At 46.6% G+C, this 16,227-nt stretch overlaps 1 protein-coding gene across 1 annotated transcript; it reads left to right on the top strand.

The window, feature by feature from the left end:
• Positions 1–321: 321 nt before the first annotated feature.
• Positions 322–14,689, top strand: PAX1 (paired box 1). Its single transcript, XM_033154114.1, has 5 exons — positions 322–405; positions 1,187–1,831; positions 5,249–5,394; positions 6,339–6,561; positions 14,459–14,689. Exons 1-5 carry the CDS (start codon positions 402–404, stop codon positions 14,557–14,559), a joined length of 1,119 nt encoding a protein of 372 aa, XP_033010005.1. The 5' UTR covers positions 322–401; the 3' UTR covers positions 14,560–14,689.
• The last annotated feature ends 1,538 nt before the right edge of the window (positions 14,690–16,227 follow it).

Here is a 16,227-nt window from a genome sequence, read left to right as displayed (position 1 = left end):
GAACCCAGGCAAGCCCTGCCCGCCGCACCTCGCCGGGCCTCCCCAACCGGGCCAAGAACACCCGACGGGAGCCAATGAGCGGCCAAAGCTGCGCCGGCACCTCCGACGCAAGCCCGGAGATTGGCGTGGGAGACACGTCAAGTTGAGCCGGGCCGGAGCTGCGGGTTCAGTGCCCCCTCTCGACGTCGGATGCGGAGCAGCGCACCTCGGAGGGCGGCGTGTGGGCTGCCCCGGCCACCGCTCCGACTTGGCCGGGGGCGCGGGCGTGGAGAGGAGCCCCGCGAGGCTGGCCAAGGCGCTTCACGAGGAAGCCCGGCGCTCGGCGCTCAATGCACCCGCTTCCCGGCGCCGGGACGGACAGGCAGAGGCCGCGGATCGACGGGCGCCTCTCCTAGCGGGCCATGGGTAAGTGGGAAGCGGTCGGCCCGACGACGGTGGACGGGAGGGACGGAGGGCAGCGCCTGCCGGCTGCCACGCGGCTTGCGGGGAGGCTTGGGAGAGGCAGGAGCGCTTTCGCCTAGAGAGCCAGGAGCTGCCTTTCTCTCTAGGCCGCCGCTTTGGGCTTTGGAAGCGGCCGTGCCGCAGCCCCGCTAGCCGCTGGCTCCCGGCCGGGATCCACCGGCCGGCCCCGTTCCATCCTGGCCGGCAGTCTACTTCCCGCGGGGCTCAGCCTGGTGTCTCTCGAAATCCGGCTTCTCCCTAAGGATCGAGTGCATCTGCTAGTCCGTGGTAGATTGCCCCTGCATCCGGAGGTTCTAATTTGCTATAATGGCCAATACCCTCCTTTAAGCCCCCTACTGCTCCTCTCCTATATGTAGATGTCTCCATTCCTCTTTTTAAAAAAAATGGTGGCAGGGAGTTCCAGTAATTACACCCTAAAATATTTTAGTCGGTCTTAAGCTTTTGCGTTCAGATAAGTTTCGTTATACTGTAAAAGAAATGCATTTCCTTCTGCCTCTTTTAACTCAACCGCGTGGAAAGATTCCATTTCCTGATGCTGAAGGAGTAATTGATCGTTGCCCTGGATAGTTTTGCCTGGAACAATTATAGTATTTTATTTTTAGAAGAGGGTGCTGCACCCTCAGCTAAGTCCCAACAGGCAGCTCTCCTCCACCCGTGGCCACAATCGCAAGAGCTTAGCGCTTTCCCCCTCCTCTTCCCCTCCCTCCTCCCCGATTGCCTCTAGAGCAAACGTACGGCGAAGTGAACCAGCTGGGCGGCGTCTTTGTCAACGGGAGGCCGCTGCCCAACGCCATCCGCTTGCGGATCGTGGAGCTGGCGCAGCTGGGCATCCGGCCGTGCGACATCAGCCGGCAGTTGCGCGTCTCGCACGGCTGCGTGAGCAAGATCTTGGCGCGCTACAACGAGACCGGCTCCATCCTCCCCGGCGCCATCGGCGGGAGCAAGCCCAGGGTCACCACGCCCAACGTCGTGAAGCACATCCGAGACTACAAGCAGGGCGACCCGGGCATCTTCGCGTGGGAGATCCGGGACCGGCTGCTGGCGGACGGCGTCTGCGACAAGTACAACGTGCCTTCGGTGAGCTCCATCAGCAGGATCTTAAGGAACAAGATCGGCAACCTTTCGCAGCCCGGAGGAGCCTACGACGCCGGCAGTGGCGGCTGCAAGCAACCTGCCCCGCAGCCCACCCTGCCCTACAATCACATCTATCAGTATCCTTACCCCGGCGCTGCGCCATCCGCCGGCACCAAGATGGGCAGCCACCCCGGAGCGCCCGTCTCCGCCGCCCACGTCAGCCTCCCGCGCTCTTGGCCGTCGGCTCACTCGGTCAGCAACATCCTGGGCATCCGCACCTTCATGGAGCAGAGCGGTGAGTGGTCAGGGCGGGGAGGCGATGCATTGTTGCACCCGGCGCGGCGGAGCTGTTATTACTCCCCATCGGGGCGCATGGAGCTTCTTGAAGGGCAACAAAGATAGCTTGCTGCCCCGAGGACACTACAGTGTAAAACAGGACTCGGGAGAGGCAACAGAGGGAGGGAAAGGCGGACAGTTCATTAAATGTAGGGCCTATTTAAACACTAAGCAATTGTGCTTAAGGGGTTGTTGGTTTTTTAAAATGCAAAAAGGGTCTACTGTTGAGGGTGTGTGCGTGAAAAAGTGAAGGGGGAAGGGAGAGAGAAGCCTCCAGCCAAAGAAAAACAGTTTCTCCAGTCATGCTTTTTAGGGCGCCTATTATTTCATTTAATTTCATCGTTTTGAGTCTGGACTTACACACACACACACACACACACACCAGAGACGAAATATGCCATATGCAAGAAAGCAAACATTCCTGTAATCAGAATATTCATGCATACTCGGAAGTAAATCCTACTGAGTTCAATGGGGTTTACACTCCCCCCCCCCCAAAAAAAAGTATACATAGGATTTCAGATTTAGTATACAACAATGGATGCCCATTCTGATCTTATGGCTCTTCATCACAATCTCCTGAGGCAGTTTAGACCTGTGATGGGCAGCTGAAGGTCGTGGAAGCCAGAGGGGTCCATAGGCAGCAATTTGAACCGGTTCCCGCGAAGCTTCTCCAAACTTGGACCAGAGCAATGGCGTACTGGAAAGAAGCTTGTTTCCCAAAGAGAGGAGAGAGAACTGTACAGCAGTCCATGTTAATTCTTTGTAGTTAGGGAGCAGGTGCCCTGCCAGGCCCTTGGGGTAGGTTGCATGGCCCGCCACCTCTGACAGAGGAAGGATCGAACTGTGTAGTTGTGGCGCCATTTCGCTGTGAAGTGTATGTGTATGGAAGCTGGTGAGGAAGATAGTCTCACTCAGCAACCCTTAAAGATCCCGGTTTGAATATATTCAAGACTTCCGTGACAAAAGAAGGCAGCGTATTTACAAACCTTGCCCACGGTTTCATGTTTATTAAAGGTAAAGGGACCCCTGACCGTTAAGTCCAGTCACGGACGACTCTGGAGTTGCTGCGCTCATCTCGCTTTATTGGCCAAGGGAGCCGGCGTTTGTCCACAGACAGTTTTTCCTGGTCATGTGGCCAGCATGACTAAGCTGCTTCTGGCGAAACCAGAGCAGCGCACGGAAACGCCGTTTACCTTCCCCGCCGGAGCGGCACCTATTTATCTACTTGCACTTTGAAATGCTTTGGAACTGCTAGGTTGGCAGGAGCTGGGACCCAGCAATGGGAGCTCACCCTGTCACAGGGATTCGAACCGCCGACCTTCTGATCGGCAAACCCTAGGCTCTGTGGTTTAGACCACAGCGCCACCCGCGTCCCTACTTTCATGTTTATTACTTACCAAGAATTATAGCAAGTTTCTCAACAGGGTCAGACAGGTTTTGTTTTTGTTTGTCCTGTAATAAGCAAAAGGTTTTGTGCCTTTGGCATGACACCCATCTGTCACTCTGTCGAAAGCCATGTATAGAACTCCTGGGTGCTCCTCTGACCTTTCTAAATGACACCCCTGGATGTGGCAAAATATACTCCCCCCACCCCACCCCCCGCTCTCTCCAGTACAGAAGTCGCCCGTCCTTGCTTTGTGCTGAGAGCTGCTAGCGATTTGCTCGAGGGTCTTTTTCATAGCTGAGCCGGGATTTGAAGGAGATGCTCCCACGTCTCAACGCGCCACATGTTAATATCTCCTGCACCTCGTTACTGGAAGCCCAGAGGCGCCCTGGAAGCTGCTGCTGTAAGAACCCGGAGGGCCAGAATTCAGCAGACAGAACTCCGGCTGTTGTTGCAAAGAAGGCCCGGACATCTTGAACTTCTTATGAAAAAATGTGGAAAATATTTTCGTAGCGATGATAGATTGCCAACCGCAAGCTCGGAGCCCTTATACTGTTCCCCTTCCTTCTTTATTTAGGAGAAAAGAAAAGAAAAAATGGACCCAGCAAGTTCATTTCGTGATTACCTTTCCCCCTCAAATATCAAATGTGGGAGAGGGGTTTTCTCCCCCAGCCTCCTAAAATGTTCACTCGCCTTCCGGTTGAGAAAGACTCGTTTATTTATTCCAGCCCTTCTCGCTGAGAGTTTACTTATTTTCTAGAACTTCAGGAGATCCAAACGACCCACAGACTCATTGTTAGAAGGAAGCGGCAGCAAATTATTTGGAATATTGCATTTATAGGCTCTGGTTCTCTTCTACGATTTGTTACTACGTTTCGTTACGAGGAAACCGTGTTCTCTCTCTCTCTCTCTCTTTAAATTAAGACTTTATGTGGGACAGAATGTTCCACTTTGTGGATATAAAATTAAGCCAGTCACAGACGTATAGAAGTTATTAGTTTTTAATGGAATAATTCATCTTTCAAGCGCATTTACAGGTTGTTGTTTTTTTTAAAAGGGAGGAAAGAGGCACCCCACCCACTCCCAGCTCCTCTATCTGGTTTCAGCCCCATATAATGAATGGGTCTCTATGCGCCAAGTAACGCATTCCAAAGACACACAAATCCTTTTACTCTAAAGGAGGTGCCCGCTTCTCCTGAGTCGGTAACAGTTCTTCTACTGAACTGAACTATAAAACAAGGAGTCCCAAAAGCTTTAAAAATATATTTTCCCCCAGCTTAACATTGAATGTATCGAAGAGCAGGCAGTAGGAAGTTTCTGAACCTTGTTCCTGCTCACTGAACAACTCTCCCCGCCCCATCCCACAATCTGAAATGGGCCTCCTGAAGGATATGGGAGCCAAAAAACCCGGTCCGTGTAAATGGAATAGGCATGGAGGTGGAAGATATGTTTCAAATGAAATTTTGGCAAAAGCTGTTTGCAATTTAAGGCCTTGCATTTTCTCCTATATGTTTCCCCTTCGGATCACCCTCGTTTGTAACTTTGCGTTTTACGCGACGTTCAGAGCCGATCGGTTGAGCAGCTTGCCTGTAAAACACCGAGAGCCCCCCGTGTCTACCGAAAGCTCAGCTCCCCTGGCCTCCCCATTCCGCCAGAATTTATTCTCGAAGCTCTTCCCAGTTCCCACCCAAACAGAGGCTGCAGCGGCGATGCTGGGAACGAGCGCTTCATAAATAAATCTGGATTGCGTTTGTTGTTAGCCTCTTTTACGAGGCTGTTGCACTACAGTTAGGGGCGAAATAAAAAAGTTTGGAATAATCCTTTACTGGCACAGGAAAGACTGAGAATTGAATCAAACGACCTTTGGGATCTTCCTCGGAGGTTGTCCTTTCCCCCGGGGACACTTCACCGACCCAGCCTGCTCGGAGGGTAAAGCTCATCTGTCCTGAGAGTTAATATTCCCCCCAATGTATTTCTTTCCCATCCCAGGCGCTCTGGCTGGGACAGATGGCTCTGCCTACCCTCCCAAACTAGAAGACTGGCCAAGTGTGAACAGGACCACCTTCCCTGCTGCCGGGCAAGGTGTCAGCGCGCTTGACAAATCAGCAGCGGAAGCAGACATTAAATACCCCCAGGTAACAGCACGGCCAGCCGGGAATTCTATATCAAGACGGGCTGGGTGGGGGAAGAAGCTAAAAAAGTAAGTACGATGACGATCATCTCTTCCTGCGCCATGGGCAGAATGTCAATGTTCAGTCGTGCGTTTACTCATGTAAGGTCTGTGGCTCTCTGGAAAATATACGATATCTATGACCGAAAATGCTGTAAGCAGGTATTAAAAAGAAAACACACACACACCTGTTTAAAAACCATCTGACTTTATATCTAAAGAACACACAGATGGAGAATCTAGAGAAGTGGAACAGAAACATTCTCTCTCTCTCTCTCTCTCTCTCTCTCTCTCTCTCTCTCTCTCTCTGTGTGTGTGTGTGTAGAACAGCAAAACGCTCTTTCGAATGTATTATTGTCACAAACCCTTTCTTTGCTTCACATGGTAAATTTGCATTTCTACTTTAGTCTACTTTATTTCCTTGCTTTAGACACGGAAACTTTAGACACTTTCTACTCAGCTCTGGTCACCACAGTATTTATTTTCTTTTTAAAATCTTACTACTGTATTCGTTTAGAAAAACCCCTACAGCAACACACATTTTGCATATAGGTTTTTATAAAGTTACCTGCGTTTAGTTATGTAAATTTCGCGGGAGCCAACACTACTTTGAAAAGCTAACTATCTGCGCGCTTGTCCTACTTTCTGCGCTGAAGGCAGGGAGGATTCCAGAACGGGATGCGTGTCCTCATTAAGTAGGGAGAATAGAGCTTACATGTCTTTTTGTGCAGGTGTTTCTGCACCCTCTTTAGACTCGTTGCAGTTTCCTGTCGCTTACTTGGAAGTGAACCGCATCGCTAATCCATTTTAATTTACCTCCAAGACAATGTTTAGAATCGGGACCGCGGGCTTGGCCTGTCTTTTCGTAGGCGCCGCCATCTAATATTTTCTCTTTTCTATTGTTCTCAGCCGCCTCCTGGGCTCTCAGCTGTCAGTACCTTCCTGTCCCCTTGCGCCTACCCGTCTTCAAACCAAGCAGTCTACGGCGGGCCGGGAGGAAGCTACCTGAGTCCGGCCCATCATCACTGGCAGACGCAAGGCAACCCCTTGGCTCATCACCACGGGCCGGGCGTGGCCATATACGGGGGAGACCCGGCTCCCACAGTGGCCTTCAAACATCCCACCCGAGAAGGTAGGGAAAGGGGAAGGGCCTGGGCGGTGGTGGGAGAAAGGCAGCTGAGTGAACATGTCCTCTGGCAAAGTCCTCCTACCTAGGGGATGGTGGGAGTTGTAGTCCAACAGCAGCTGGGGACCCACATTTGAGAAACACCGCATTGTAACCCCAACACACACTCATCTGGTGGGTGGGAAACCCCATGGAAAACAGTGGGATTTATTTCCAAGGAAGACCGGGGCTGCGCGCGTCTCTAACCGGAATCTGTTCATGTAACCTGGGCTGCCTGGTTCAAGGGAGCCGGAGCGAGGCAGCTGCCTCCTTGCCTGGCCTCTGACTTGGCTACTTCCTTTCCATTCTTTGCTGGCCCACCCAGTTTTCTTAAGGAAGCGCCTCCATCCTCTAGCCACGGACTTCGAAGGGCGCTCAGTCCTGCTGCCAATCAGAGAGGTGGGAGGGAGCTGCTGGCGACCAGGCCAAGGGCAACTAACCTATTTTGCCGAAGGCGGAGAGGGAAGAATTAGTAGGTGCCATGGAGAGGAATAATTTCCTGCGCAGTCAAAAGGGATGCGGGTGGGGGATAGTTAAGGCCAAAGCACACACCCCCCCCCCCACGAATCAGTAGGAAATGTCACGGGGAGAGACTCGAGGCTGGGTCACGTGGAGGAGCGAGAGAAAGAGACCTCGGGGATTTCCTGCCTGTCACTGCTGTCCTCGCTAGAGAGAGACCCGCTCTTCAGTCTGCCTCGGGCTGCCGCGACTCTTCAGGCATCTGTAGGAGCTAAATCATCGGGGGTGCTTTCCGGGTGGGAAAAGAATCTCCATCCTGCCAAAATATTTTCTTTCCCCTTGCATCCCTTCGCCCCGGTACAAAGCTATTCCAGCGCCTTTCCTATAGCGGCACCTTTTATTTTCTTTATAATCCATTGTGCGCAGTCACTAACGGTGTGTGGTCCCCTTTCCCAGCATTAGCTCGAAGTGGGCGCCCTTTAAGCCTGGCGCAATTATTGACAATGATTGACGATGCTAAACTGGTGCGTCATGCGTGCGTGAAAGTGGCCGGGAAGGGTTAGATGTTTTAAAAAGTTAAAATACAGAAGTAAAGTAGTGATAATTTTCTGAGCGAGGTCAGAGTTCGGATCTTCTGCTTTTTCCTTTGTGAATTTTTGTGACAGCGTATCCTTACTTAGAACATGACTGTGCCAAACGTATGCAATAGTAATAATGTTCATTCCGTTAAGACCCCTGTTGCAACCACTGGGGCTTGTCTGGGAAGAACCCAAGCACGTTTACTCAGAGCTCAGCACCACTGAATTCAATGACACTACTTCCTGGTATGAATAGTACTACCTTAAGACGGTAGACAAAAAGGCAGTTTTGTTCTGTGATGTTCTGGCATTTGTTTCATGAAAATGTCAGGAAAGAGCCCACCAAAAATGAAAGTTTTTAAAAACAAAACCCTACTGCTCCCTCCTCAGTGGACGTTTGCAAACTTACTTTTATATAGTAATTCAGATATTTTACAAAGCCTATCAGCCAAACAGAAAGCAAGAAAGAATCCGAAATACCTCTTAACTCGAAAAACATGCCTTCCTTTCGCCCTCCTCTCTCTTTAGGTGTCAGTTCATAAAATAAAATAAAATGAGCAGTTCTGGGAAAACGTTCCAAGGTTTTAGTAATCATCCTTTGAGTGAAAGTAGTATTTGCATATTTTTCTTGCAGGCGATGGAACAGAAAATAAATGGGTCAGGAATATACTATGAGCCAGAGCGCACACTTCCACGCAGAGACGTGACAGAGATTAATTTTATTTGAGAGAAATAATAATTTCAGTACCATAGGTAATCATTTTATGGAAGCAGATGACCATAAATCTTGATAGGGAACAAGTCCGTTTTCTGAAGCAATAAAGAGAAGCATTACACGAGGCGTTATAGGTTTAAGTAAGCCTAGTTTGTTCTCTCTCTCTCTCTCTCTTTTAAATAAACAAAGAAGTTTTAATTAAGTAACCTATTAATTGCATGACTTGATTTTTAAGTCTGAAAACAAAACAAACTGGCTTATGTTTTAGACACCGCTTCGTTTTCTTACTCCCCAATTTTCTGGTGTACTATCTTACTTTAAGAATAAAATGCTTACTGGGAATTGGATCCTACTCAGAGATTAATTTTTGAATAGACGAGGTTAGGACTGGACTGTAAATAATACTGAGCCATCCCCCCCCGAATTTCTAGTTAGTGGGTCCAGTTCACATGCACTGACACCAACAACAAAATTGCTGTTGATTTGGATTGGATTTGGATTGAATCCTCATCCTAAAGATAACAGTTGTTTCAGCCTTTTTAAATATATGACCGAATGATCCGTCGGAAATCGCTCCATACTCAAGTGAATTGTTGTCCATTTACTTGAAGTTAAGGATATTTCATGGCACATCAATGGCCAGATTAGTCTGGTCTTTCCAAATGCCCCATGTTTCACAAACTAGCGGGAACCAACTATTCTAAAAGAACTGTTATCTCCGCCAAATCCTTTCTCTCTTGTCTGTAATAAAAGCGTGAATTAAAAAGAAAAAGAAAAACCTAAGAGTGTATTTTACAGTGGAAACCGGCGTTTCTGCTTCCCTTTTGCTGAAGCTGCAGTGTTAGGCTGCGATCCTAAACATAGACCGTGTCACTGGAATCAGTGGGTTTAGGATTGTGGTGTTATTGTTCTACGCAGCCTAATGAGAAACAGGCGCGCCCTTTCTGCCTTTCACAGTCCTTTAACAGAACCGGTCTCTATCCCAGTGGCTAAACCATATTTTCTGCTAAACAGAGTCGAGACTACCTTTTTTAATGTCTCACGCCTGAGGCGGTTGTTTTTTACGTGGCCCCTGGACACTAAAAAACAATACTTCTTTACTCCCGGCAAAAGTTGGTGTCAATGCCTACGGAACAGACGCGGCTCCCGTCTTCTTTTTAAATGTGGCAGGTGAGGTGGAGAGGACCCCAGTAAGTCAAGCCAAAGTCCGTGTGTCTGAGATGCAACGTTTACAAGGCACGACTGTTGCTATAGAATAGTTTGGCAGTGGAATCGCCACTTCTGGTTTAAATCTCGCCTATATCACGAACTCATTCTATTGCCTAAAGCAAGCTGCATTTGCCCCCGCCTCATCCCCTCTCTCCCCTCTGGAATTTGGGGTGACCGTGATTTACCTTACAGGTAAGGACGGCAGGATGAAAGATGTGAAGCGCTCTTAGACGCTCTACCTTAGCACAGTCTAAGCTGTTGTCGCTCTTACTATTTATTTTCAAAGTTGCAGTGGCCAAAGTCTGAGAATTCCAACTGGGAACATGCAAGGAGGAATTGGTGCACTTCGGTATGAAATGCATGATGGAAATCTGTAGCAGCAGGTTCTAAAACCTATGCAGCCTCTTTGCTCACCGGTTTTTTGTTTTGCTTTTAATTACAGAAATAAAGTCACTTTCTGATTAGTTTCGAAGCTGGAGTCAAGCTGCCTCTGTCCTTGCCAGCCTGACATCCACAAATCATTTAAGCCAGAGTGTCCCAGTCCTAACTATCTTTGAGGGTACTTGGACTCTAATCGCTCACGGTACACGTGTCAGCAGCAAACGCTTGTTCAAACCCTGCTAGTCCCAATCACGTATAAGGAGTAGGTTGCACCCGATGATTAGAGCGCCGTGGAAGGGGGTCGTGTATCCTCCGCTCTTACTTCCCACAGACTTTTCTCCCCTCCTGCCTCCCCCCCTTACTTACCAAACCAAACCGGAAATAAGAAAAGCACTTGGGAAAAGAAGAGGCTGCGGGGACCTAAGTGGCTCTGAGCGAAGTTCAGCTTCTCACCACGTGACCTTTTTGTGCTAAAATCCGCGACCCAGCCCAGCTTTATAGGTGACTGAGGCAGAACCCCGTCTAGACCCACAGGGAACCTCTCGTGCAAAGAATGAGTACAGCGCAAGAGAAGGATGCATTGTGCAAAGGCTTCTAACGCCGCTGTGGAAGAGCTGTGTGATCAGTGCTGTTCCATTGGCTTCCGCGGTGGTTCTCCGGAGGTGTGGCAGGAGAGGATAGCAAGTGTGGCAAGAAGATTCAAAGAAACATTTAAACATTTCTGTGCAGTATAGTGGAGTATCCTTTTTTTTGCAGGATATGAATATATACATTTTCAAAATGAGAACAAGAGCACTGGCTATTCTTCTATACAAAATAAAAAATAAAAAAAATCCTTCCTGTAGCACCTTAAAAAGGTAAAGGGACCTTAGAGACCAACTAAGTTTGTTCTTGGTATGAGCTTTCGTGCGCATGCACACTTCTTCAGTTCTATAGTTCTCCATGATACATTGTTGTGAACAGGGATTTCAACTCCGACAAATATGAAAGATCAGAAAAGGGAAAGGTTTATTTGTGTTGGTGAAAAGATGAGAGTTTGTCTCAAACCATACCTACGAGAAATGAGATTACCTGGCAAAAGCAAGCTCACTCCTCATACTGAGTTTTCAGGTATACTTAAGGTACACCTGTAAGAGGCTGGTTTATAATTATATTTGGGAAGTATTTGTGTTTTATACTTTATGGATGTCCCATGATCATATTATAAATTAGTTGTGTTCTATGTTATAAATCAAGTGCTGGTAGGAGTTGTTTCTTTTGGTTTTCCTATGTATTTCTTATCAATAAAAAAATTCGGTGTGGCACAAGCAAATTTTTATTCTGAAAGTGTGGCCCAGAGATAAAAGTTTGAGAACCACTAAATTGTTCTCCACATGTAAGTTTTGGTTCTGGGGATTTCCGTTGAAACAAAAAGTGCTTCATATTCGGGGGTAGGGTTGTTGCACAAGACTTGATTTTAAAAAAAATACACACATTTAAAACAACAGGCACAAGAATATGTTCATGTTATCTTATTTCAGTTTATCATTGTGTTTAGGCATATCACCACCTTAAACTATTTGTTTGTAAGTTTTCATTGTGGTATATGTTTCTAGCGCATTTAAGCACTGAGATCAATAGCACTTCTAATACTAATTAAACATTTACTTCTAATTTAGGAAGGGGAGTGCAAGCAGTGGGCAGCTGCAGTCTTAAACAAAATTATTTGGAAGCAATCTGGTTCCCATAAAATGAGCAGACCTTAATTCTAAGTAAATGCATTTAGAAAACAGCTATGCAAAGTTACAGAAGGTATTAAGCACAGGTGTGTAGGGTATCCTGGGTACTTCTTAACCTCTGCCAAAAGTAGGCCAGGTTTCAAGTGCTTAATTTATTGCAGCTCCCCTGAATGCATCCGCTTCTCTCTTTACTGTGTTGCTGAGTGAAGGGATCCATCTGCAGAATGCAGAGTAATGGACCCAGTTTAGGAACATAGAATTAGATTGCATGTCAAAGGGTTTGTTGTTGTTGTTGCTCATATTGTAGCTTGCCTCTTCCTCCTTCCAATCTACCTTTGGTGGTGGTTGTTTTTTTTAAAAATCATACATTAAATATTTATAAATAAGCATTTTACAGAGTCAAAGACTGGTTCCTACCCATTTAGCAAGCAAATGCCAATACTTGTAAAAGAACACACATGGCAGTGAGGAGAGACAAGAAAGGGAAGAGGAACCAGACAGTAAATGTTACATAGTACCAGTTACAGGTGGGTAGCCGTGTTGGTCTGCCATAGTCGAAACAAAATAGAAAATTCTTTCCAGTAGCACCTTAGAGACCAACTGAGTTTGTTCTTGGTATGAGCTTTCGTGTGCATGCACACTTCTTCAGATTACATAGTAATCATTCATAAGGAACGAATGTGAACAAATTTAGTTACATTCATTTAAAGCTTTCTTTTGGGTAGGTATGAGAAGGAAAGGGTTAATGGGTGTGATAGGAGGCAAGTTTTGAGAAAAGAGATTGAAAATTGTACAAAGTGCAGTTGTGGGTATTGCTACAGGGACAAGTTTTTCTGTGCACATTCTTTTCTAATGAGCAGTGTGCTTGTATGATAGTGTGTTCCAAACCACAGGTCCCTGATATTTCCTTGGTGTTTTGGGATGTCAGGTGTAGCAGAAAACTCTTTGATCATGTTCACACATGCATGTTCATTAGCTGCAGTCAAGTGGTGACTTCCATGTGTGAATGATTTGCCACTGATCATAGAGACAAAAGAGGTTTCATATCAGCTCACATAACTTTTCAGTGAAGGCAAATCACACAGCCAGCTGAGAGTTCTAGATATCAAGGACTGTGTAATGAGGTGACAGGAGATCAAGTGACACGTGTGAAATGACTCGTTTTGTAAATATATAGTCCGCTCTACTGTTGTTTGAAGAAGACCCAATTATTTTAATTCATTGGCTCCTTTGCTGAAGTTTGCCAAAGGAGGGCACTTGCTCTGATTCCCCACAGTGAAAAGAAAATAATTTTACAGGGATTCTGAGTAACCAGTGTTATGAAGCTTGCTAGGTTGTGGACTGATGGTTGTTCTAGAAAGAAGAGAAAAACCGTCCACTGTCCCCATGGCAGAAATTTCCCTGCCACTGTCTATTCCCACTTCACACAGCAGCTACTGTAAGTACCAGGTATACATAACTTAACAGTCATGACATGTACGCATATCTTTCAACACCTATGTATGCCTGCCTGACAACTCTGACTGGGACACGCTTCCCCATGTATGTGCATGTACTGTATATATGCACACAGTGTGCATATAATTGTTTCCCACAGTATGCAGCAAGAAATGTGTACAGTGGTACCTCGGGTTACAGACACTTTCAGGTTACAGACTCTGCTAACCCAGAAATAGTACCTCTGGTTAAGAACTTTGCTTCAGGATGAGAACAGAAATCGCACGGCGGCAGCGGGAGGCCCCATTAGCTAAAGTGGTACCTCAGGTTAAGAACAGATTCAGGTTAAGAACCGACCTCCAGAACGAATTAAGTTCTTAACCAGAGGTAACACTGTACTTACACACCCTAAAGAAGCCTTAGCCACTCCTAGCCAAACATCTTTGCGTAATACATATGCAAACCCTCTGTCACATTCAAATGTTAGCTTTATTGGGTAAATGGAAACATTTTCTCAAATATCCTTTAAAACCACAAAGTGTGAAGCAACCCAAGATATACCTATGCTACCCTGTCCAGTCCTTAGTCCCACCCAGCTAAAAAACGTAGTTCAATGGAGGATAATGGATGGTGCCCTTTAGTCCTGGCTTTTAATGTGATTAAAGGCCGAATTCTCTTTGAGGCAGCAAACATGTGCCTGGGTGGTATCACTACATGTGGCATATTGGGAAAGAACATTTCCTCATCCGAGGAAGGAAAAAGAAAAGAAAAGAGAGAATAAGTGTTTCCCACAAATAGGCAAGCAGGGGAGAGGCTGGAGCCTTGTTTTTGTAATATCTAGTTTTCCATGTGCTTGGAATCGATTTGTATGGCAGAGCATTCCATGAGGCCTTTTGCCACCTGAAGAGAGACAAAGGTTTACCACCTCCCTGAGGTACAGATGTCGGGTTATGATTAACTACCGCTGGATTTGGGGGCTTTAATTAATTAATTAATTAATTAATTTTTATAGGAAACATGGGTGTGATCTCCGAGCACACCTTTGTGCCTCTGCTACACGGTTGTGTCTCTGCTGCTGACACAACTTGCTTCTCACTTTTCTTTATCTTCTTAATGGAAGGGCTGCCATACTATTTTTACTGAACTGTAATTATTTGTATGGTTTAACTAGAATATATATAAGTGTGTGTGTTCTAATTCTATGAAGGTCAAATTGTTTTTAATGATTGTTTTCCCCCTATGTTTCTAACTGCTCTTATTTTTTATCTGGAAGTCACCCTGAGTTCCTGTCAGGGAGAAAGGCAGGGTGGTGGTAATGATGATGATGATGATGATGATGGTAAGAACCTGTCCCCCTTGTCTTGCAGCTGTGGACAGAAAACAAGCCTCCAGCCCTGGGGGCAAAACCCCAGCAGACTCCCTGGCAGCCACCATCCACGGACTTTCTGCCCCAGCCTCCTCATCCTAGAAGGAGAAAGTGGCGGGAAATGGCATCTGAGGCAAAGGCAGCTTGGAGGGGGCCAAGAGCCTCAGCAACTCTTCCCCACTCCCCTGCAAAGCGAGGTTTGAGGAGATGAGAAGCTGTGGCTCGTTGACAAGGCTGCAGCAGTGGTGGGGGCCCCAAGCTGACTGGATCACAGACCAGAGGTCCCTGGGGGTGGGGTGGCTGGGATGAGGGCATCAAGCCCAAGGAGAGGGGTACTGTATATGGGTGAAAACCAACCAACCACAAATGCTTTGCCCCCGCCACCTTTTCTGTGAGTCTCAGATGAAGGCACACACCATTGGATTTATACTGCTGAGGGCAAGGGCGAAACCCCAAGAAAACATTATTGGTCACTGACTACAGACATTCAAATGCCCAACTGAGGTGAGAAAAATGAAAGAATTCTAAAGGGCAACCAATCTTTTTCCGAGACATCTGTTTAAAAATAAAAGACAGTTTTATGGGTTTTGGTACCCAAAGTTTACTGCTTCATAGTCCGGCTGGCCAACTCTGCAACTCTGACTTCACCTCACAGCAGGGCTCACTTTTCCCTTCCAATGGACCTGGCCTCAAAGAGTCATTGAAGCACTTTTTCTTTTGGACAAAAACGAATCATTGAAAAATATTTCCCTATATTTGAGAAATGCATTTTCACAAACAAAAAAGAATACTATCCCCCAGTTTCTATCTTTTACAATCTTCCTCATCAAAAGATAGGCAAAATGAACAAAGGTGAATCTATATTCTTTTCGAAAGAGGATTCCATCCCCTCTTCTTCTTTTTTAATTTAATTGTGATGCGTTTTGGTACTGGCAATGTGAGCAAAAAGGCATGTTTTAAAAACATGGGGTGGCAAGAGAAACATTGCTCTGGGCTTGCGGCATGCAGGCACATAGGTTCCCCCTCTTTTTCCCAAGGCTTTCTACCCCCCCAATTGCCTCTATGCTGTGAAAGCCCTATTTTTGCCAGTGTATACATGCCTCTAACCCCTTGTGTAAAAGGACAAGTCTGTATTGATCTTCTCTGATTTTATATTTTTATAGCAAACAAATAAAAGATGGACAAAAACTTCTGTTTGTGACTTCACTCCTTTCTCTGGTCTTGCATGAAGACCTTCTTAGCAGCACAATCCTAACCATGTTTATTTGGCAGCAAGCCCTGTTGATTTCACACTGGGTAGCTCAGTTGGTTAAAGTGTGGGGTTGACAACGCCAAGGTTGCAGGTTCGATCCTGTCCTGTAAGTGTCAGCTGCATATTCCTGCATTGCAGGGCATTGATCCTATGGGTTGTTCCTATGATTCTATGAGATAACCCCCTCATGGGAGAAAACCCTACTGTGACCTCTTTACAGCTGAAACAAGTATTCAAATATTCGAAAGTTGCTGAGGTTAAAATTTGATCTATCAAAATGTGAAACTCAAAATCTGAATGTTAAAGATGTAATTTTACTTCAGAAGCTGAGCTCTTTACACTTATTGATAGCTTTTGATTTATCATGGCAGTAATCAAATATAAAACTTCAAGCTTGTAACTATCAAATGTGACATACAATGGCATCAGGGCTTTTTTTCCAGCTGGAACTCACCAGAGCTCAACTCCAGCATCTCCCAGGTGGGCGCCACTGCCATTCTGAGAGAACAAGGGAGTAG

Source organism: Lacerta agilis, chromosome 7 (assembly GCF_009819535.1).
Source record: "Lacerta agilis isolate rLacAgi1 chromosome 7, rLacAgi1.pri, whole genome shotgun sequence".
In the NCBI taxonomy this organism is placed as follows: Eukaryota; Metazoa; Chordata; class Lepidosauria; order Squamata; family Lacertidae; genus Lacerta; species Lacerta agilis.
This window is presented reverse-complemented; position numbering and strand designations above follow the sequence as displayed.

What these genes read in the sequence shown, in the direction of transcription:
- PAX1 (XM_033154114.1), top strand. An exon ending in CAGACATTAAATACCCCCAG is followed by an intron (nt 5,395 to 6,338) that starts GTAACAGCACGG and finishes TATTGTTCTCAG; the next exon opens with CCGCCTCCTGGGCTCTCAGC. An exon ending in CAAACATCCCACCCGAGAAG is followed by an intron (nt 6,562 to 14,458) that starts GTAGGGAAAGGG and finishes CTTGTCTTGCAG; the next exon opens with CTGTGGACAGAAAACAAGCC.